Genomic DNA, 20,409 nt, shown 5'->3' with positions numbered 1-20,409 from the left:
GTGTGTGTGCTGCCGAGCGCAGGTGTCGGGAGGCATGCGTGCTGTTGGTGTGAGCTGCTGCGGTCTGACGTGCTCGTGTGAACATGAGTCATGACCGGAGAATATCTGAAAGCCCGCCCTCACAAACAGGCATGATCATCAGCCACGAGGCGCCTCCCTGACCAGAGCCCGTGCGATTGCGTGCGCAAACTCTTCGTTGGCTTCGTCCCAACTCCGTCTGGCCTTGCCAACCTGCTTGTTGACAAACGCATGCAGTGCATCAGCGTTTATTGCAGAAGCATGTGGCGAGCGCAGTAGCGTCCCTGCGGCGAAGATACTCGTAAGGAGCAGGACAAAGAGAGCCACGGCCGGCATGTGTCTGCATCTGCTTCTGTTGCCTTTCAGGCCAATCATGGATGGCAAGCCAGGTTGCGGGCGGCGACAACGTCGTGCGTCCGATAATCCAAAGAAGAATTCCAAGATCAGGCGGTCGGACACGCACGATTCACACGACAAAGAATCGAAACAAGCTAGCCGACGCCCTCGCATAAAATACACGGCCGACGCTAGCACCACAACACTCCGCCCCTTGTGTGGGAGTTTGAGTTCTCTTCTTTGTAGTGTACCTGCCTGTGGTAGAGAGAGAGACGGCGTCCTCGCCGCCTGGGCGGATGCGCGCCCCGGCCAACGCGCCGGTCGTGCACGGTGACAAGGAGAAACCGGAGCTCACCCGGCAGGACAATGAGGGGTACAAGCGCCGACCTTGAGCACTTGTGACTTGAGCACTTGATAGGGTCGATTCCGCATGGTACGGGACCCCTCGATCGTCTCGCCCTCCCTCACTGGTGTGTTCATTGGGGGGGGTCATAACAAAGACGGTACAGGATCGAGGTGCACGCTGCTGAGGGACCCCAGAGGGTAGATCGAGCAGTGTCGTCCCCCCTCTCCATCATCTCCCTGGGAGACGTCGGCGGCGATGGCGGTGTGACCGATCGAGCTACAAGAGGAGCTTGTTCGCGCCGACCTCGCAGAACCCCACATGCAGGGCCGGGAGGATGCGATGAAGTGAATGAAGTCAAGCTCTGGACGCCCCTCCTCAAGACCTCCTCGACGGGCGTTGGCAACGCCTCGAGTGGCGGCACGCCGCCCTCCGTTGGCCACTCCTATGCCTTCGGCAGCACCGAGGAGAAGGCCCGCCGCCTAAACATGGGCTGCAAGGCGCGCGGGCAGCCCGGCCAACCCTTCTCCCACAAGAACGGCCACGGCGACGTCAAGGCGCATCGCGGTTTCTACCATGACGCGATCTTTGTCAAGCGCAACAACTTCAACCTGCTGCTCCACGAGACGTTCGTTCGGCGGCGGCTTCTCGCCCACCGCCGTTCTCAAGCTGCGCCGCCACGCGCGCAAGGTCGCGCGCGGCAGCGTCGACCGCACAACCTACTCGCCCAGAAATGCTCACAATCTTTTTACTTTTATCTCCCACCAGGCAGAGCGCATTTCTCTCTCTCACTCTCTCTTGTGCGAGGCCGTGAACCGCGCCATTCGCTCTCACCTGGCAACCCTGTCTGCACGTCTCGCGCGCGCGTGAACAGGGCCAGGGCTGGGAGGAGGCCCAGTGCGCATCAGAATTCTTCTTTTCGCCCCTGGGGAGGGGTCAGCCTCAGAAGACGTGGCTCGAGACGTCCAGCCTCAGAGTTTGGCCGGCCAGGCGACCAGCTCTCGCTCCGCCTGCTTTCCGCCGAGCTCGCCGTCGACGCGCCATGGCGCGCGGCACCCTCAGCGAGCTCACCCGTCACCCCGTGCACCTCCACAACTCTCACCACTGACTCTCTGCCCCCCACCCGCCCGCGCGACGCCACGCTGCGAGACGCCCGCGCACGCCGAACGCCAGCCTCCAGTCTCTCCTCTCCATCACCATCCCTCCTCCCTCTCCCTCCTCTCCCTCCACGTGCCTCACCCGCCGTGACCGACAGCACCAGCCCGCTCCCGGCGCTCAGCCCATCCCGCGCGCAGCGAGCCTCAGCGTCGCTGTGACACTGCATGTGCAATGTGGATGGCTGCAGTGGAAAGACACACCAGTGCCTCATCTACTCCCCAAGCACGCCAGTGAGTGCATGGAAGTCTTAGCCGACGTGTACGAGAATTGGAGCGCAGCCGAATCACTCGAACGTTTCGACTGTGACCCCGGGTACCACAGTGAGATCACAATGCGCGCATTTGGCGGTACAATTAACGATTCGAGCATGACGGTGCGACGGGACCCACCACCACATAGTCAACCCATGTGCCTGGGTTGGGTATGTGGTGGCAATACAACGATTTGCTCGTCGAGCATGACGTACGAGAAGCGGTGGACCCCCTCCAAGCACCGAATATGTAAGAATGATGAGGCAGCCCCTCTGACCAACGCCTTCTTCTCCGTCCAACGCCAGGAAGGCATCTTTTCATCCCTAGAGCCCTCAGAGCAGCACAAGTGGCCCGCGGATAGAGCTTTTAATTGTGCAGAAGACCCCATCAACCTCCGTCCGTGCGCCAACTCGTGGTTGACGACAGGGTGGCGACCAAGTGTTCTTCCTCATGCTGACCCCTCTGCACACCGAACGATTGTCGCGCCATTAGCGCAAAGTGTTACCATTCCACGCCACATCACCTTGAAACTGCCAATTGTAATGGACGAGTTGGGTGATAATGGTAAGCCGAAGGGTGGAGGTGCTACGTACGTTCGAAATCGTCTCCTCATTCCGAGTTATCGCCTCATGGCTGGTCCGCGTGTGGTCTCCGAATGCGGTGACTACTTCTTCACGCATGTGACTAAGCGTCCGCGCCTCATTAAACTAAAGTAACGGACAGATATAAGAAAAAAATATATATTAAATTTAGACCCCCCCCCTCCCATTTACTGCACCCCCCCTCCCTCCCTCCCCCCCCCCCCTCCCTCCCTCCCTCCCTCCCCCGTCGGGAATGTCAAACGAGAGGAAGAAAATTAAATACCCGTCCGCCGAATATCACCACAGCTCTTTGACTGCCACCGCCAGCTCCTTGGTAAACGCGTCATCAACACCAAGCACTTGCACGGTATCACCTTCCGACGACACCTGTACGTGATGTATGAGTGCACGCATGTCGTTGGGATGCGGCAGTTCGACCTGCACACGGAACAACTTGGCTGCGCCCATCAACCTAGCCATCGCGCGTAGAAAGCAATCCTCTGTGTTGGTATTGTACATATGGGCAACGAGGAGCATCTGCAGGTCGACGTCGGAGAAGATGTCGATGAAAGTTGACTGCTGCTGCAGCACCGGCGGCGTGAAGAATTTGTTGGGAGCAAAGGCGAACTTGTTTTCGCAGTCGGTGTCATAGTCGGTGATCTCCTCCATGCTCGAGGCTTACCAGATCACTGTGCTCAAACGCAAACTGAGCGAGGTCGTGGGTCGTACCAGGTTAGGCCAAACGTGTGCAAGTTTGAGAGCCCCCCCCCCCCCCCCCCAGGGTCAGAGAAGCGTCTGTATCGCAAAAAAAAGTAAAATTCGAATCTCTGAGTCTGACTCTGAGGCCAGCCGGCACACCGCATTAGCGGCCCGCCAAACGCCAACGTCTGGCCGTGGTTGAGCTGTCTCGCCGTGTTGCCGGCTGTCCACGTCATGAGCTGTTGGGCGTCCGTCGTCACCTCGGCGGTGCAAGAAGGACTGACGGCGGAGCCGGTGCAGGGATCGCCAGAGGGCGCCGGCGCCGCTGCCGCCGCCACCGACCCCAACGCCGAATCAGCTGCTGATGCTCACATGGAGGAGGCCGCTGCGATTGCCCGCGAGGGCCGTGACCGCCTTCGTGCAGCAGCAGCGCGGGGCGTGCGGCTGCTGCGCGGCTCGCCGAGCGTTGCCGAGCTGGTCGCGGAGGTCGAGGCTTGGCTCGTGGAGGGAGGCCGAGTGCAGGCCCGCCTGGAGGGCGCGCTCGAGTCGGCGGCGTCAGCCATCGCGTGCGCTGCCCAGCTATCCTTCCCACTGGCTCCCACCTGCCACAGTCCGGCCAGTGTCGCCTGCCTGCGCCGTCACACGGCCGCCTCTCCACTCTGCCGCCTCTCGACTCTCTGCCGCCTCTCGACTCTCTGCCTCCTCTCGACTCTCTGCCGCCTCTCCCGCCCGCAGGGCGAGCAGCGAGAGCGCAGACCGCGCGAGAGCAGAGGCGCGTGCGTGCCGGCGAGCGTTTGAGCTCCACCTCGCTCAAGGCGCGAGAGGTGCGCGGGACGTCGCGCGGCGGCAGCTCGACGCGGCGCGAGAGCTGGACGCGCTGAGGTGAGCCTTGCGAGCCACGGAGGCTGCTGCCTATGCCTCAGCCGGCCCTACGTGCTCTCGCCGCAGGCGGTCGGCGCATGAGGAGCGAGAGCACGCGGCATCGCAAGCCGAGGCGGAGCTGCAGCGGCGTGACGCGGCGTTGCGAGACGTGCGAGCGACGCCGCCGAGGCATCGGTGTCCGCCCGTCCGCCCCTCAGCCAGCGCGGCTCTGTCGCAGGCGACGGAGGAGCTGCAGAGGCAGAGCGCGCAGCACTCGGCGCGGCTGCTCGAGGCAGCCCCTACCCACCCTCGCTGCAGCGGCGCACCTCGGCACACCGCCTGCTGACGCCTCCCTGCCTCCCTGCCTCCCTGCCTCCCTGCCTCCCTGCCTCCCTGCCTCCCTGCCTCCCTGCCTCCCTGCCTCCCTGCCTCCCTGCCTCCCTGCCTCCCTGCCTCCCTGACTCCCTGCCTCCCTGCCTCCCTGCCTCCCTGACTGCTGCAGGTGCGGGCGTCGGCGGAGAAGGGGGAGGCGCGAGCGGCGGCGAAGCTGCGCGAGGCGCTGGAGGGGCGCGAGGCGAGCGCCGCTCTCGCCCGCGACCTCCAGGCGCAGCTGACGACGGCGAACGCGCGGCTGGCTGCGGCGCTCCTCGCGAGCTCCTCTCAGGACGTTGCGCTCGACCCGTCCCTGACACGTCCGCGGCGTGCCCGCAGGCGCAGCTTGAGCGGGGCGCATGCGACGAGGCGGCGGAGGCGGAGCGGAGGAGCGGGGCCGCACGAGAGGCGGAGTTCGACGCGGAGCGGGCCGAGCTCCTCCGGCGGTGCGGAGAGCTCGAGGAGGCGCTGGCGGAGGCCGAGCGGACGACGGGGCGAGCTCGTGCAGCCGCCACACAGGGCAGCTCGCTGCTTCACGCGGCCGAGACTTCGCGGCTGGCGGCGCAGCACGTGGCCGAGGAGCGCGAGGCTGCGCTGCGCGAGGAGGTCGCCGCAGCCGCTGCCCAGCGAGACGAGGCGAGGCGCGCGGCGCTGGCGGCCCGTGACGAGGCGCCGCCACCGACCTGCCCTCTGGCCCCCTCTGTCTGCCCCTCTGTCTGCCCCTCCGACCGCCCCTCCCCGAGGCAAAAAGCTCCCCAACCCTCGCCCCCCCCTCGCCCGCCCTCGCCCCTCGTGACCAGAACGCGCCCTCCCTCCGCTCGCCTCGCCCCCTCGCCTCACCCAGCATCCCTCGCCCTCCGCCCCTCGACCTCTGCCCCCCGACCCACCACCTCGGCCAGGCGGAGCACAGCCGCCAGCTGCTGGTGAGGGAGCTGCAGGAGCAGCGCATCGAGGCCGCCACCGCCGCGGAGGAGGCGGACGAGGCGCGCTCGCAGCTGGCCCAGTGCGCCGCCCGGATCGCCGAGGCCGAGCGGGCGGCCGATGCTCGCACCGAGCAGGCCACTTGCCTTCCACACGCCCCTTCCAGTCACAGCCCTGTGTCGCCCCCCTCGGCCGGCCTGGGTCCGCCTCGCCACCTGAGCCCCGCCTCGACCCCTCGCTCTAGGCGGAGGCGGGGCGTCGGGCCGACGCCGCGGCGAGCGCGGAGAGGCTTCGGCGCGAGGAGGCGGCGGCCGCCGCGAGGCTGCAGAGCGTCGTCGAGCGGCACCGCCGCGAGCGCGAGGGGTGGGAGCGGGAGGCGGAGGAGCTGCACGCGCGCGCGGCAGCCGCGGCGGCGACCGCCGACACCGCTGCGGCGCAGCTCGTCGCCCTCACGGGCGCACTGGAGCGCGAGCGAGCGCAGGCCACCACCGGCCCGGCCGCGCGGACAGCCGCTGGAGCGGTGCGCTCGGGGCCGCCACACTCGCCGCCGAGCCCGGGCGCTACCGCCGGGCGCACGCCGCGGGAGCCCGTCCTCCACAGCCTTCATCCCGGCGCTGCATCCGCGCCGCCGCCAGGCACTCCGGCAGACCCGCTGATGCAAGCGACGCTGCGCGAACTCCTCGACGCCTGGTGAGGCCTGAGGCGGCCGCACAAGTTACGAACACGTTACCGGGTGTACTTGGAACTTGCTCCCCTTGTCGGGGCAGTGGGAGTGGAGAAGAGTAGAGTGACACCCAGCGAGGGGCAGACCTCTCAATGATGGTCTCACTCGAGCCATGGCGCCAGACAGGGCGAGTTCACACCGTCCCAAATGCGGGACGTAATATTATCGCGCCATGAGCACGCCTGGCCCTCTGGGCGCGAGCGGGGAGCACGCCTTAACCCTTATCGAAAGCCTTAAAGCCGTATGTGAGCGGCATTATACACTGCTCTAAAGTCTAATCTCTATCCACGATAGCACCTGTAAGCTGTATTGCAACCGAGGAGAGTGAGGGTGCGCCTCCCCTCACTGCTGGCCAGGCTGCGCACCGCCCCACAAAGCACCCCCTCGAGCATCTCTACAAGCACAAGTACAAGGGCGACCTTCTCCAAGTCGTCAACGCGCCCGGCGGCTCCGGCAAGACTTTAGCCTTGGCCACCCTCCTTGCGGAGCAGGAGGAGATCCGCTCTCGGTCGGCAACGTGGCAGCTAGTTGAAGTTCCGGAGTTAAATTACGACCGCGTTCTCTCACGGCGACCAAAAAATGTCCACCTCAGAGGCACCTCCGGAGGCAGGCCGCCGCACGCCGGCGACACAGCTCCAGCTGTCGAGCTGACCCGCAGCTCCTCTCAGAGCGGGAACTGTGACGAAAGTTGACTGAGGCGGTTGTCAGGAATCATCATACGGATCACATGGTGGCTCTCTCATGACGGGAGACCGCCCGACCACTCCTGGGTGGCACTGCAGTCGAGGGACTCGGTAGTTGTGACCCCCCTGAGTGAGGACAGGAGAGAGAGAGCTTTTGTGGTGTTGGTGTACGCAATAACGGGACAGGGTAGTCGTTCTCTCTAGCTCCCCTTCTAGCTCTTAGCATGAGCTGCGCCCTGTGTCCGACCCCTTTTGCGCAGCAACACCTTAAACTTTTAGCCCTCCAAATTCGGGCGGGGGTCGGAGCGTACATGTAGCGGAGTGGGCCCCGAGTTTGAAAAGGGCGACGGACGCTTGCGTCCTAGCCTCCAACAACGCCTCCCCGGCGCAGAGGGGCCCCCGGAGGGACGCTCAACCGCCCCACGCCACGCCGCTTGCGGCGGTCCTATTCCCAGCTCGCGCCGGAGCAGTTCTTTTGTCGGAGGGCGGCGCGAGAGAGCCCGCGCCCGCAACCCACCAAAGCCATGGGGAAGAAGCAGCACTCAAAGGACCAGCTGTACATCACCCAGACAGAGTGGAAAAAGGACTGGGGCGGCGCCAAGTCGAACAAGCACATCCCCTACAAGGTGTGCGCCCCGCCGCCCCGCCGCGGCCCAAAGCGGCTGCGCCGCGCCCACCCACCTTCCTGGTCGGAGCAGGTGCTCCCCTTCGACTGCTGCGCCATCTCACTGCGGCCGTTCGAAGGCTCTCCCATGTGCACCGCCGACGGCGTCGTGTTTGACCTCCTCAACATCGTCCCATACCTGAAAAAGTACCGGCGCCACCCAGTGACGGGCGGCCCTCTGGCCGCGTCGGACCTGATCAAGCTCAACTTTCACAAGAACTCGGAGGGCAAGTACCACTGCCCGGTCATGTTCAAGGTCTTCAACCAGCACACGCACATCGTCGCCATCCGCCAGACCGGCAACGTCTTTTCGCACGAGGCTGTCAAGGAGCTCAACCTCAAGGCAAGGTCGATGCGCGACCTCATCGACGGCACGCCCTTCGGCAAGAGCGACATCATCACCATCCAGGACCCCTCGGACGGGAGTGCGCGCGAGATCGGCCACTTCTCCCACGTCGTCGAGGGGCTCGATGTCGACCACAAGGCGGGCGCGGGCGTGCGGCACAACGACGCGACGGCGCGCATCCTCGGGAAGCTCTCCTCGACGGCGGCGGAGGCGGCGGCGGCGTCGGCGGCGGCCGCCTCGACGGCGCTCACCAAGGCGACGGGCAAGGCGCCCGCCGAGGGCGCGCCCTCCTCCTCCCGGCTCGAGCCCGCCTCAAAGTTTGCCAAGCCGGCGGCCGCGTCGGCGGCCCCGCGCTGGCTGCAGACGACGGGAGAGCACTCGGCGGGCTTCACTTCGACGGCGCTCACGCCGGTCACCTCGAACGCGATCGCCGAGCTCTCCGAGGCGGAGGCGTCGAGGCAGCGCTACGCCTTCCTCAAGAAGAAGAAGCAAAAGGCGCGAGCGCAGCGCCGCGGAGGCGGGGCGTGACCACGACACATCCACGACGCGTCCACGACGCGACCCGTTAGGCGTACGCGCAGCTGCAGACGTCGCACGGCGCGCTCAACCTCGAGCTGCACGCCGACTCCGTCCCGATGACGTGCGAGAACTTCCTCGGACTCGCCGAGAAGGGGTACTACGACGGCCTCGCGTTCCACCGGCTGCTTCGCAACTTCATGGTGCAGGGCGGCGACCCGACGGGCTCGGGGTCGGGCGGCGTGTCGCTGTGGGGGAAGCCCTTCCGCGACGAGATCTCGAACAAGCTGCGCCACGAGGGGCGCGGCGTCGTCTCGATGGCCAACTCGGGGCCCGACTCGAACGGCGCGGGACCCACACCCCGCCCCTCCCTTCCCCGCCCTCGCCCGTCCCTCCATGCCCTCGACCCCCGCCCCCCCCCCCCGCCCGCCCTCCTCCTCGCAGGCTCCCAGTTCTTCATCACCTTCAAGTCGGCGGCGCACCTCGACGGTAAGCACACCGTCTTCGGCCGGGTCGTCGGAGGCTTCGACGCGCTCACGCGGATCGAGGCGGTCAAGACGGACAAGGAGGACCGGCCCACCCAGGCGGTCTCCATCAGCGGAGTCAACGTCCTCGTCAACCCCTTTGACAACCTCGACGCCGAGATGGCGGAGGCGCACGAGAGGGAGGCGGACCCGGCCGCCGCCGCAGCCGAGGAGAAGGCGAAGCGCGCCGCCGAGGACGCGCAGGCGTGGTACAACGGCCCGGTGGAGCGGCCGAAGCAGCTGCGCGAGGGGGTGGGCAAGTACATCGCCGCAGAGCACCTGCGATACGGCGCGCCGGCGGCGCCGCCCGCCGAGGGGCAAGCCGCGCCGCCAAAGAAGAAGCTCAAAGGCAGCGGCGGCTTCTCCGACTTTTCCGCATGGTGAGGCGAGAGGCGCCGGGGTAGTGTCTAGTGAGTACGTTTTCTAGAGAGTCGGCCGTTTAAATACCTGTGAGTGAACAGAACAACCAAAACTCGTGAACATTGCGCGGGACCGACGCCGAGTCCCGAGAGACCCGAGACGGCGGATGTGTGTCACGACGTCGATAAGCGGCCGCAGAGGCAGAGAGAGAGTGGAGACGCAGACGGACCCAGACGCGGAGGGGCAGAGGAGACGAGAGAGACGAGAGAGATCAGACGTCGAGAGCCGAAGAGACGAGCCGAGTCGCGAGTGGAGGCCGCGAGGCGCGTGCAACCACCGACGGATCACGCAGCACGGCTAGATTCATTGAGGTTGAGACGGAGCGAAGCGAAGTGGTTGCGGCGCCGGGCGACGCAGCCTCACGCCCGTCACGCATCGAAGACGGAAGGGAGGCGGAAGTACGCTCATTTCGTGAGCCCGCCCAGCAGCGCGTAGAGCGAGAGCAGCAGCGGTGTCGCCCAGCTGGCGGGAGAGGCGCTGTCCGCGCCAATCTTTCCCGCGTAGAAGCCGCCGCCGAACTTGACGAGTGCGCCCTCCTGCAGAGGCGGAGGCGAGACGCCTTCGAGGCGGCGGGCCAGGGTGCAGGGCGGCGGCGGTGCGACCACTCGCGGCCAGAGGCGAGTCCGGCGGCGGGAGGTGGCGGGAGGTGGCGGGAGGGCACTAGCAGCGGCTCGCTCCTTCTTGGCGGTGGCCCACTTTGCGTCCATGGCGGAGCCGCCGATCGCGAGCCTCTTGCAGCCGTCGACGGCATTGTACACGAGACCCGCCTGACCGAGCCGGAGCAGCGGCTGGCGAGGCGCACGGCATAGGGCACGAGATATGGGGAGATATGGGGAGATATAAGGCACTGGAGGGGCCACCTTTTCCCCCCCCCCCGCCCTCCCCCCCCCGCCCTCCCTCCACCTCCCCCTCCCCCGGGCTATGCGGCCCCTCGGCCCTTTGGCACGCGCCTCGATCGCGTCGCGCCACGCGATGCCGAACTTGCGGCGGAACTCCTCCTGCTTCGCCGCTGGCGGGTTGAGGTCGCGCGGCTGGGTGAGGGACGCCTGAAAGGAGTAGGAAACCGATGAAGAACCAGAAGCGCGATCACAAACGATGAGGGTCGAGCCGCCTTGTTTGCGATGGCGTAGTAGTGGTTGTCGATCAGCCTGTCCCGCTCGATGGCAGCAGCGTCGAGCTCGCCTGCCACCAGCCCACACGCGCAGGCTTGAGCAGCCCCTCTCCCCTCCCGCACAAGCCGCCCCCCTCCCACGACCGGCCCCCCTCCCTCAGCCTGGCCTCGCCTCCCTCCCTCGCCTCCCTCCCTCGCCTCCCTCCCTCGCCTGGCCTCCCCTCTCTGCCGCAGGTGCTGCACCCTCGGCGTAGATCTGTATTCTCATCATCTTCTTCTCGCCATCGTTCTCACTCATAAATCATCCTCATCCAGGCGCACCCTCGGCGTAGATCTTGACGCCCGCCTCCGCGAGGCTGCGCGCGACCAGCGTCTGGGTGGCGCCAGTCACCGCGTGCGGTTTGATGAAGACGAAGGCCTGCTCGCGGCAGAGGGAGCAGAGGGAGAGGCGTGCAGCAGGGTGCGGGTGGTGCAGCAGGGTGCGGGTGGTGCAGCAGGGTGCGGGTGGAGGTGCAGGGGGAGGGCGGTGCAGCAGGGTGCGGGTGGTGCAGCAGGGTGCGGGTGGAGGTGCAGGGGGAGGGGCGGTGCCTGCATCTTCCCCTCGGGGATGGCGCCAGACACGCCTGCGATCGCCTGCGCCTTTGCGAGGCACTCTGCGTATCCGCTGTCCTCGAGCGCGTCGAAGAGGCTCTGCTTCTTCCCCTCGAAGGCCACCTGCGGGTCCTTTGTCCACTCGAGGATCGTCGCCTAGTCTCGCGCACCTCCTGCCCTCGCCCCTCCGTCTGCCGGAGCCTTCTCTCTCTCTGCACACGGGCAGAAACGGCCGGCCGACCTGGGGCGAGCCCGCACGCGGGATGCCGGCTCCCTCGGCTACACCTCGGCTACACCTCGGCTACACCTCGGCTACACCTCGGCTACTCCTCGGCTACATCTCGCCCGTGGGATGCCGGCGTCCAGCAGCGCGCGTCCAAACGAGTCTTCCTCGAGAGGCATCCCGACCCAGTTCAGCCTGCGGCGGGAGGACGCGCCTCAGCGACCCTCGCGCCACGCCGGCTCTCTCGCCCGGCGAACCTCACCGCTCGCACATCGCCTCGAAGGGAGACGCGCTCGCGTGCACCCCGTTGTCGCCGACGTTTGGCTCCGACGCGAGGCCGAGCGCCCGCCAGTCCGAGTAGATGATGTTCCGGAGGGAGCCGGGCTGCGCTGCCGCGGGGTCGGTCGAGCCGAGCACGTTCATCCGAAAGTCGAACCACGCCAGCTCCGAAGGCTCCCACTCGACGAGGTAGTAGTGGATCGACGCCCCGGGCTTTGTGTACTTCTCGCGCATCGCCATGTAGAAGCCATTGATCACAAAGATGTGGTCAGGCTCAGCCGCCCGCAGCCGTGGCTCGGTGTACGCGACAGCGACCGCGGCAGTTGCCGCCGCCGCCGCCGCCGCCGCCACCGCCGAGCGCGGAGGCAGCAGCCTCCGCGCGAGCGCTTGCCAACGCATGGTTCCAAGCCGGCGGCACAATCGCACCCAACGCGACGATGTCTGCGGTGGAGACGAGGTCTTTTAACTAAGAGTTTAGTTGGGCGACGCTAGCGTGGCACACCGGAGCCAGAGTCGCGAGAGAGCCTGTCTGTCGCCGCCGGGCTAGCCCCGCCACGTCTTGGGCGGCGGTGGAATTCTTTTGCCGCGTCCAAGTACAGAGCGATGTTGCGCCAGTCCACGCCCGTGCCAGTGTGCTGTGAGAGAGACTTGTGTGTTTAATAATTCTTTGTGAGCTGAGGGCAGATTGAGGGCAGATTTCGAGTACACTTTTCTTCGCCTCACAGTCTTCAGAGATCAGAGTCAGTCAGTCAGTCTTACACACCTCCAAGCATGGAGGACGGGCCCACACGCACACACACGCTGCACACGATTGGCTCGGGAGCCGACACGAGGCACACTGTCACCGGCCGTAGCACCAGGTCCGGACTAGGGAGTCTGCCTCTTCCTATCTCTCTTCGCAGTCTCTCTCCGATTCTCGCTGCAACCTTCATGCCACCTCGCGGTCGTCCCACTCTCGTCGTTCTCTCCCTTGTCATTTCCTCCTCTGTCGCGTCGTTCCCTTCTGCCTCGTCCTGTGACGCCGCCGCCTGCCGGTCCCTTGTAAGAGCTACAACCCCTCAAAATTCTTTTCCCTGCCGGCCCATCAGTCGATCCTCCTGCACCCGCTGAAGTCAATCCTGCGCACATCTATGTTCTCCATCGCGCTTGCCATCGCCGCTGCCGGCGACCGCAGCTTGTGGAATTTGGCAGATCGCACAGCAGTCGTCACCGGCGGCTCCAAGGGTCTGGGGCGTGCCATTGTGGAGGAGCTCCTGGACCACGGCTGCACGGTCCTCACCTGCGCGCGTGATGTCTCCCCGCTAGCTGATCTGCTGAGCCGCGAAGCTGGTGGCCGCTGCATCGCGATCGAGGCGGATGTGTCTACGGCCTCTGGGCGTGCGTTGCTGGTGAGCGAGGTGGAGGCGCGGTTTGGTGCGCGAGGCCTCGACGTCCTCGTCAACAACGTGGGTACCAACCTGAGGAAGGCGTCCGTCGACTACACGGACGACGAGTACGAGATGCTTCACGCCACCAACCAGGCCTCGGCCTTCCACCTCAGCCGCGGCTGTCACAGCGCCCTGAAGAGGGCGCGGGGCTGCGTGGTGAGTGTGAGCTCCGTGTCTGGCTCGTCGAACGACGCGACCGGCGCAGTCTACCACATGACCAAGGCGGCGCTCGAACACATGACGAGGTACCTGGCGTGCGAGTGGGGGCCCGACGGCATCCGCGTCAACGCAGTCGCTCCGTGGTTCATCCGGACGCCTCTGACGGCGCCGCTGCTTGCGCAGGAGCCCTTCCACGACGCGGTCCGGCGGGCGACGCCGCTGAGGCGCGTGGGGGAGCCGTGCGAGGTCGCGAGCACCGTGGCCTTCCTCGCCATGCGCGCCGCCGGCTACATCACAGGACAGGTCGTCGGCATCGATGGCGGCATGATGCAGGAGGGCTTCCGCTACGTCAGTTAGCAGTACGAACTCCGAATGTGTTCGAGGTGTGTCATGCACACATGTACATGTATGTATCGCGCGGTGCCGGTGGGTCATGTCGGTGCGGGATAAATGAATAAGCAGGGCTGGCCGACAAAATGTGGTGTAGTGTTACATCAGAGACCTCTTCTTCATCCACATACCACATTCCCGCGGCGCGGAAGCTGCGCGCCTTTTTCCCGAATGGACCCCGAAGAGCACAACCGCCCGCTCTCTCGCTCGTGCCTCGAGAGCGACGACGGGTCTCCCGCACCCGCGATCGCCTCTCACACTTTGCCCTTCGACTCTCCTTCCATGAGCCAGTGCATCAAATCGACGCCGGCCTGCGCGAAACGCAGCATGTTTACGCTGCGCTTGTCGTCGGACGGGCCCACCTTGAGCACGCCCGTCGTTTCTGGGCTCGGCCCGGCGACAGCCACGAATCCCATTCCAGGCAAAAGGCCGGTTCTGCGGTGCGGATCGGGGCCTGGCACGCTCGACTCGCCGATTCCCCAATCGGTGCCGAGGTTGAGCTTTGCCGCGTGCGCCAGCTCGAGGGCATGTGCCGCGGAGCCCGACTCACTGTGCTCGACGCCGTCCTCGTAGACCAGGCCCATCCCAACTGCCCGAAGGCGCGGGCTCTGCACGTCTGCGAACTCTGGCGCCATCTTGGTGGCGATGTGCTCTCTCGCTCTGGCGACACCCTCCTTATCGGCCGAGCGGTTAATTCCGTAGGCCAGCCGAATGCCAGACCCTTTGAAGGCCTGCGGACCGAGCGGCGACGACCAGAGCGCCGCTGAGATGAGCCCGCCAGAGGTCGTCTCGGCGACGGCGACGGTCTGGCCACGCTTGACTAAATCACTCATGACGACGGCAGCGCCGGACTCGAGTTTCGACCAGCCAGCCGTGCTGATGCAGCGGCGGCTGGAGAGCAGTATCGTCGGGCGGAGCATGTGTTGTCGTAGACGCAGCCAAGGCACCGAGCCGGCACTTCAGCTTTTTTCTTTTTCTCCTCTGGGGGTGCCATTTGACCGACCGGACACCCTTCTCTAAACAATGCCTGGGCGGCCCTCCAGTTGCCAGGCGCTTCCGTGGGGAAGCCGGCTCCGCCCTCCTCTTCGCTCTCGGCAGCTGGCGTCTCTCCTCTTCTTCACTCTCGGATGGCGTCCACGTCCTATTCTGTCGAGCGAAATCCGTACTCCGTCCTCGGTGTAGCGCCTGGAGTTTGTGAGAATACGCTAAAGGCGGCGTTCCGCCAGCGAGCGCTCCTCTACCATCCGGACCGGAACCCCCCTTGCCATCGAGAGGAGGCGGAGCAGGCTTTCAAGGACATCAATGAGGCGTATGAGCGGCTGCTTTGCACCTGCAAGCAGGATGGCCGCGGACGGCGGCAGTGGGAGAGGGACAGACTCTACAGCGCTGCGTATCCGTCGATGTTCTTTGATGTGTTTGGCGTGCGACGAGACGCGCTGGAGGGTACGGCGACGCACATTCTTCGAGCCGCGGGGCTGCGAGCACGCGGGCGCGAGCCAGGCGGCCTTTTGCGGATCGCGGGGTGAACGAAACGACTAGGGCGTGAGCAAATGTCGATGATTGGAAGAGCAGAACTTCGGAGGGAAGGGGAGAGTCAAGGTGGGGTACCGAGCGCCTGGAGCGGCCGCCAAGTAGTACGTAGATGTGACGTGTTGTGCCGTAGATGTGTGTGTTTAGCAGTGCCACGACGTCTTTGGCGTCCCGTCGGCGTCCGTTGGGTGTTTCTGTTTGATTCGTGTGGAGCGGTGACCGGTGTGCGGTGCCCTGCTGCTTGCCTCTCAGCTCTCTGCGTGTGCGAGAACGTATCGGTCTCGTGGTGGCTGGTGCGGCACAGTATGTCGCGCCGTATAGTGCGCGTCGCGGTGCGCACCTTGCGTTGTGCCCACAGTCCCTCTGCTGCTGCTCCCTGTACGTGTAAAGCCGTACGTGCGTTACCCTGCTCCCTGGACGCTGGAGTCCCTGCGCTGTCCCCTCCAGTCCCACGCTCCAGTCTGTCCAGAGTGCAGAGAGCTCATAGAGGAATATCCCCCCACACCGACGACACCCACAATCACATGGGGACACGGCTCGGCCCAGGGCCCCACACCACACTCGCCGGCACACGCAAGCTGAATCTCACACGGGTGCGGGGTGGTACAATAGTGTACAGGCACTGTACGAGGGGTGCGCATGGGTCCTACTCGGGCTTGGCGCTCTCCTCGCTCTCCTCGTCGCTCTCCTCGTCGCCCTCCTCGTCGCTCTCCTCGTCGCCCTCCTCCCCTCCTTCCTCGTCACACTCCAGGTTCTCCTCCTTGAGGAGCAGGTGCTCCCCGCAGGCCAGCCGGACCGCATACCTGCCCCGCGCCGCGTCCCACGACACCACCACGCCGCCGCTCTTGTTGTGCTGCCGCGCGCTGCGCAGCCCGCACACCACCACGCTCCTCCCCACCAGCGCGCCCTCGCAGGCGTCGCCGCCTCCGCCTCCAGCCGCCTCCGCCTCCGCCTCCAGCCGCCCCTTCTCCCGCTCGATGTGCGCGCGCATCGCCGTCAGATGCGCATGCCGGCCGGCGGCCGACAGCTCTGGCCCGACGCGCTTGAAGCACTTTCGGAACTGCGTGTACCTCCTGTCGTTCCTCGGAGGGCCGGACGGGCACTCGAAGCCGCACTTGCCCTCGTACCACTGCAACAGACGGCCAGAGTACTCGTCGCCCGGGGTGTACTCGTACTCGATCTGGATCATCTCGCACGCAGCGGCAAGCCGCAACTCGGCGGCGCGCACCAGCGCAGAGGCGACGCCGGTCGACTGCGCCTCGGGAATAACCGAGAGGAGGCCCCAGTGGCCGCAGCCCTCTGGCGTCCACGGCGGCTGGTACGTCGAGGAGCAGGCGCCGAGCAGCTCATCGCCGCGCCACGCCAGGTGCAGCACTCGGTTGGCGCGGAGCCCGGCGTCACCCATTGCGAGCCGGTCGCGCACGTCCGCGCGCGAGACGCGGCGGTACGTGTACGCCTGGTTGACCACCTCCTCGATGCGACGGACAACGTCCGCGACCTGCTCCACCAAAGCGCTGGTGCCGATGGTGACGATAACATCCGCCCCGCTGACCTCGCGGCCGAGCGGGGGAGGCGGGGGCGAGTCGGCAAGCGCCGTGTCAACCTCCTGGAGCTGCGTCTCGAGCCGACGGATCCTGGCCGCCATCATGGCCCCAACGGGCAACGCGACGGATCGATCCTGCACCGGTGCTGCTTGCACTGCGAAGTTTCCAGGCAGAAAAAGAAAGCGCGCGGCTTCTTTCTAACCCACACAATGACGGCCGCCTGGTATAGCCCCACTCCGCGTGAACTCAATGACGGATATGACTGAGACTGCGGCTGCCGCGACCCCAACCCCCAGCTGCCCCTGCTGTGCGACCCCGGAGCGCTCGCACGCCCTCTCCGTCGCTCCGATGATTGAGGTCACCGACCGGCACTTCCGCATGCTGATCCGGATCATCGCGCCGGGCGCCAGCCCGCACCTGTGGAGCGAGATGACCTGGGACCGCGCCATCCTGTACAACGCGCCGTCGGAGCCCGAGTTTGCGCTCAACACCAACGCCTGCCGGCCCGGCCTCGGCGCCGTCCTCGGCTTCAGCGCCGAAGAGCGGCCGCTCACGCTGCAGCTCGGCGGCTCGGACCCGCAGAAGCTCGCGCGCGCCGCCCGGCTGGCCGAGGCGCAGGGGTACGACGAGATCAACCTCAACTGCGGCTGCCCCGCGCAGACGCGCGGCCGCTCGCGCAACTGCTTTGGCGCCCGCCTCATGCGCGAGCCAGAGACGGTCGCCGCCTGCTGCGCGGCGCTCTGCGCGGCGGTGTCGCTGCCCGTCACCGTCAAGATGCGGCTCGGCGTGGACGAGCACGACTCGTACGCGGCGCTCCACCGCTTCGTCGAGCTCGTCGCCGCCGCCGGAGTCGCCCATTTCGTCGTGCACGCGCGCGCGGCGCTGCTCGGACTCGACACGGCCAAGAACCGCTCCGTGCCGCCTCTGAGGCACGAGTGGGCCTTCGCGCTGCTCGACGACTTCCCGCACCTGCGCTTCTCCATCAACGGCGGCGTCGGCTCGCTCGAGCACGCCGCCGCCCTCCTGCAGGCCGGAGCGCACGGCGTCATGATCGGCCGGCGCGCCAACGCGGACCCGTACATGTTCGCGGGGTCGCGCGCCGCGCTGGGCGTCGCCTTTGGGGAGGGGGAGGGGTGGGGGGAGGGGGGAGGGGTGTGCGCGCGCTGCGGCTCGCGCGACCCGCCGACGCGGCGCGAGGTGCTGCGCGCCTACTCCGAGTACGCTCTCGCCGCCGCCGAGGCCAACTGGGCGGGCACGAGCCGGGAGCAGACTGCACGCTCGCTGCTCACGCCGCTGACCGGCCTCTTCTACAACACTCCCGCGGCCCGCGTGTGGAAGCAGGCCGTCTCCGCGCGCCTGCAGGACAAGGAGGGCCTCGCGGCGAGCAGCGTGCCCGACCTCATCGCCGCTTGCGTCGAGGAGCTCTCTCGCAGCTCCGCGGCCCTCGCACGCCTCCTCGACAGCCGCCCGCCGCCCTTCCGGCCCGGGAGCCTCTCGGCCGAGGCGACGCCGCCGCAGCGGCCTTGTTTGGTGGAGCGCCACCACCGCGCCGGCCTCGCCGGCGGGGGCAGCCACGGCGACGAGCGGCCGCAGCGGAGCAGCGCGGGCGCGCGGCAGAAGGAGAAGCGCGCTCCCGCCCACGCAGACAGCGCGCCGGCGACGATGGCGATGGCGGCAAGGCCGTGGGACTGGAACTCCGCGGCGGTCGCCGCCCTCACTCTGGCCCTCGCCGCCGCCGCCGCACGCGCCGCCCTCCGGCCGCGTGGGACGCTCGTTTGATCATGATGTGCTGATGGTTTCGACGACTTTCGAGCGAGAGAGAATCCCGCGCAGCGACGGGGTGCGGGCTGCGGCGAGCGAAGCTCCACGCTCGCGGGTTATTAAAATAATGTTTTGCATACCAATGCGGCTCCTGCAGTAGGGTCTAGCGTCTAGGGATCACCCCGCTCGCGGCGGGTTTCTCGCGCACTCACGTGATTTGGCAGGTTCGCGCGGCGCGCAGCGGCAGGGCGCAGCTTAGTATGCTTAGGGCCCTTAGCGAATCTCCGGTATATATAAATCGAAAATAGAGCCGAGACACATCTCCCGGAGGGGTGTTGCCAGCAGCAGCACTGGTACAGTAGATGACCTCTCGGAGAAGAGCCGGAGGGACCTTGCTCGTCCTTGGCGCCGGGGTCACGAGGAACTTGCAAGTCGATAGTCGTGGGGCCGAGGGGCGGCCCCCCCGACGGGATAGAGCGTAACCGTAAGGGTTGCCTAACGAGTAACGTTAGGAGCTGAAGACAGTGTTGCTAGTGTTAACAGTAACAACAGAACAACAGTGGGGCTCCCCAACAACAGTAGCTAACGTTAGGCCGACTGAACAACAGTAAGGAAGGCCTGGCAGTGACCCACGACGATCTCCAGGGTCCAGTGCGGGTAATACCGAAAATTACCCGGGAAAACCCAGGTATTTTCGGGTTTTACCCGGTTTTTTGCCATTTTCTGCTTGCTGGCCGCTGAACAACAGTAACAACAGTAACAAACAGTAACAGCATGGGCTGGGGTGAACACTTGAACAACGTTGAGGATTTCAGCCAACAATAGCGCAACTGTGTTAGGCCCCAAATTAACGTTAGGCAACCCTACGGCTACGCGGGCTACGGGGAGCGGTGCAGAGGTGGATCCAGCTCAATGATGAGGCTACGGCGCGCATAATGAAGAGAGAGGAACACATCGAGTGGCTGAGGAAGCTCTTCACTGGGTGGAAAGAGGCCCGGCCGGCCTTGAGGGAGTCGCACGTAGTCGCGGAGGAGGAGGGATAACGCAGGTAACGTGCGGACAGGCCAGCAGCCAGTGGGACGAACGAGGGCCGCGACGGCGGCTCAAGCGGGAGGGAGCGGAGACAGTGGGCAGCGAGCGAAGTGTGGGTGAGACTGATGATGCTCCTTCGACTTAGGGAGCGGTACAGCTGCTGGGCGGGCTTCAGGGTGGTGCTCACGCGAAAAGCAATCGACGCGATGTACAAAGCATACAAGAAGAGGAGAACAGAAAGAAGAGGAGAGACACCGGTGATGACGAAACAGAAACTAGCGCAGGCGAGAGCAGGTGGCAGACCCGGGGACGGGGGAGTCGGAGCAGACGGCATCGGCCGCCGAGGGAATGTTGGGAAGAGGCACGAGGAGGGCGGCGACCTCAACCGACTATGGAGGACCCCCGTCGCCAGACGACGCAGGGCAGACGACGGGGAGGCGGAGCAGACGCGCAGGGCGAGACGAGGGAGGGAGCAGGACGTTGCGGAGATCAGCAGGAGGATGGTACGAAGAGATTAGGAGCAGCAGGGACCCGAGGGACCATGTGGAAGACGGTTAGAGTGCTATAGTCCACCGTCGGGAGGACGACCCCGGCTAGTCGCCGACCACACCCACAAAGAACCCTGCACAAAGATCGCACGGGCGGGGACCTGTTCCTTTTTACCCATCTCACAGTAGAGAGGTGTCCGTTTTTATTTATTTCATCTCCCGGAGAGAGAGATGGGCGACGCACGAACCCGAGGCACAGGGCGCGCGGCACCCCGCCCCGCTCGCAGGGCTGTGTGTGTGTGTGTGTGTGTGTGTGTGTGTGTGTGTGTGTGTGTGTGTGTGTGTGTGTGTGTGTGTGTGTGTGTGTGTGTGTGTGTGTGTGTGTGTGTGTGTGTGTGTGTGTGTGTGTGTGTGTGTGTGTGTGTGTGTGTGTGTGTGTGTGTATGTGCGTGTGTGC

General features: G+C 65.8%; 7 protein-coding genes across 7 annotated transcripts; 5 read left to right on the top strand and 2 right to left on the bottom strand.

Annotated features, from left to right (window-relative positions):
* Window positions 1–3,620: 3,620 nt before the first annotated feature.
* On the top strand, window positions 3,621–6,234 carry EMIHUDRAFT_103797 (hypothetical protein; the record flags this gene model as incomplete). Its single annotated transcript, XM_005765868.1, has 7 exons — window positions 3,621–3,952; window positions 4,122–4,268; window positions 4,335–4,416; window positions 4,750–4,914; window positions 4,959–5,225; window positions 5,519–5,716; window positions 5,785–6,234. 7 exons carry the CDS (start codon window positions 3,621–3,623, stop codon window positions 6,232–6,234), a joined length of 1,641 nt encoding a protein of 546 aa, XP_005765925.1.
* A 1,201-nt stretch (window positions 6,235–7,435) lies between these two features.
* Window positions 7,436–9,463, top strand: EMIHUDRAFT_557972 (hypothetical protein). Its single transcript, XM_005765867.1, has 4 exons — window positions 7,436–7,573; window positions 7,646–8,446; window positions 8,530–8,818; window positions 8,918–9,463. Exons 1-4 carry the CDS (start codon window positions 7,472–7,474, stop codon window positions 9,379–9,381), a joined length of 1,656 nt encoding a protein of 551 aa, XP_005765924.1. The 5' UTR covers window positions 7,436–7,471; the 3' UTR covers window positions 9,382–9,463.
* EMIHUDRAFT_451959 (hypothetical protein) lies at window positions 9,432–12,166 on the bottom strand. Its single transcript, XM_005765866.1, has 9 exons — window positions 12,124–12,166; window positions 11,605–12,062; window positions 11,465–11,537; window positions 11,117–11,242; window positions 10,850–10,946; window positions 10,529–10,599; window positions 10,368–10,463; window positions 10,079–10,184; window positions 9,432–9,976 (listed from the first exon to the last, which is right to left on the bottom strand). The coding sequence occupies exons 2-9, from the start codon at window positions 12,018–12,020 to the stop codon at window positions 9,822–9,824; spliced, it is 1,140 nt and encodes a 379-aa protein (XP_005765923.1). The 5' UTR covers window positions 12,021–12,062; window positions 12,124–12,166; the 3' UTR covers window positions 9,432–9,821.
* Window positions 12,167–12,224: 58 nt separating this feature from the next.
* EMIHUDRAFT_212574 (putative tropinone reductase) lies at window positions 12,225–13,564 on the top strand (the record flags this gene model as incomplete). The annotated part of the gene is made up of 2 exons (XM_005765865.1): window positions 12,225–12,251; window positions 12,710–13,564. The coding sequence occupies 2 exons, from the start codon at window positions 12,225–12,227 to the stop codon at window positions 13,562–13,564; spliced, it is 882 nt and encodes a 293-aa protein (XP_005765922.1).
* Window positions 13,565–13,851: 287 nt separating this feature from the next.
* On the bottom strand, window positions 13,852–14,591 carry EMIHUDRAFT_212573 (hypothetical protein; the record flags this gene model as incomplete). The annotated part of the gene is made up of 2 exons (XM_005765864.1): window positions 13,852–14,473; window positions 14,545–14,591. The coding sequence occupies 2 exons, from the start codon at window positions 14,589–14,591 to the stop codon at window positions 13,852–13,854; spliced, it is 669 nt and encodes a 222-aa protein (XP_005765921.1).
* Window positions 14,592–14,724: 133 nt separating this feature from the next.
* EMIHUDRAFT_212572 (hypothetical protein) lies at window positions 14,725–15,123 on the top strand (the record flags this gene model as incomplete). Its single annotated transcript, XM_005765863.1, has 1 exon — window positions 14,725–15,123. The coding sequence occupies one exon, from the start codon at window positions 14,725–14,727 to the stop codon at window positions 15,121–15,123; it is 399 nt and encodes a 132-aa protein (XP_005765920.1).
* A 1,806-nt stretch (window positions 15,124–16,929) lies between these two features.
* Window positions 16,930–17,658, top strand: EMIHUDRAFT_66790 (hypothetical protein; the record flags this gene model as incomplete). Its single annotated transcript, XM_005765862.1, has 1 exon — window positions 16,930–17,658. A coding segment is annotated over one exon (729 nt), but the record flags the coding sequence as incomplete, so codon positions are not given.
* Between the last annotated feature and the right edge of the window lie 2,751 nt (window positions 17,659–20,409).

This window comes from Emiliania huxleyi (assembly GCF_000372725.1).
Source record: "Emiliania huxleyi CCMP1516 unplaced genomic scaffold EMIHUscaffold_53, whole genome shotgun sequence".
In the NCBI taxonomy this organism is placed as follows: domain Eukaryota; phylum Haptophyta; order Isochrysidales; family Noelaerhabdaceae; genus Emiliania; species Emiliania huxleyi.
The sequence above is the reverse complement of the archived record's forward strand: the minus strand, read 5'-3'. Positions and strand labels throughout refer to the sequence as shown.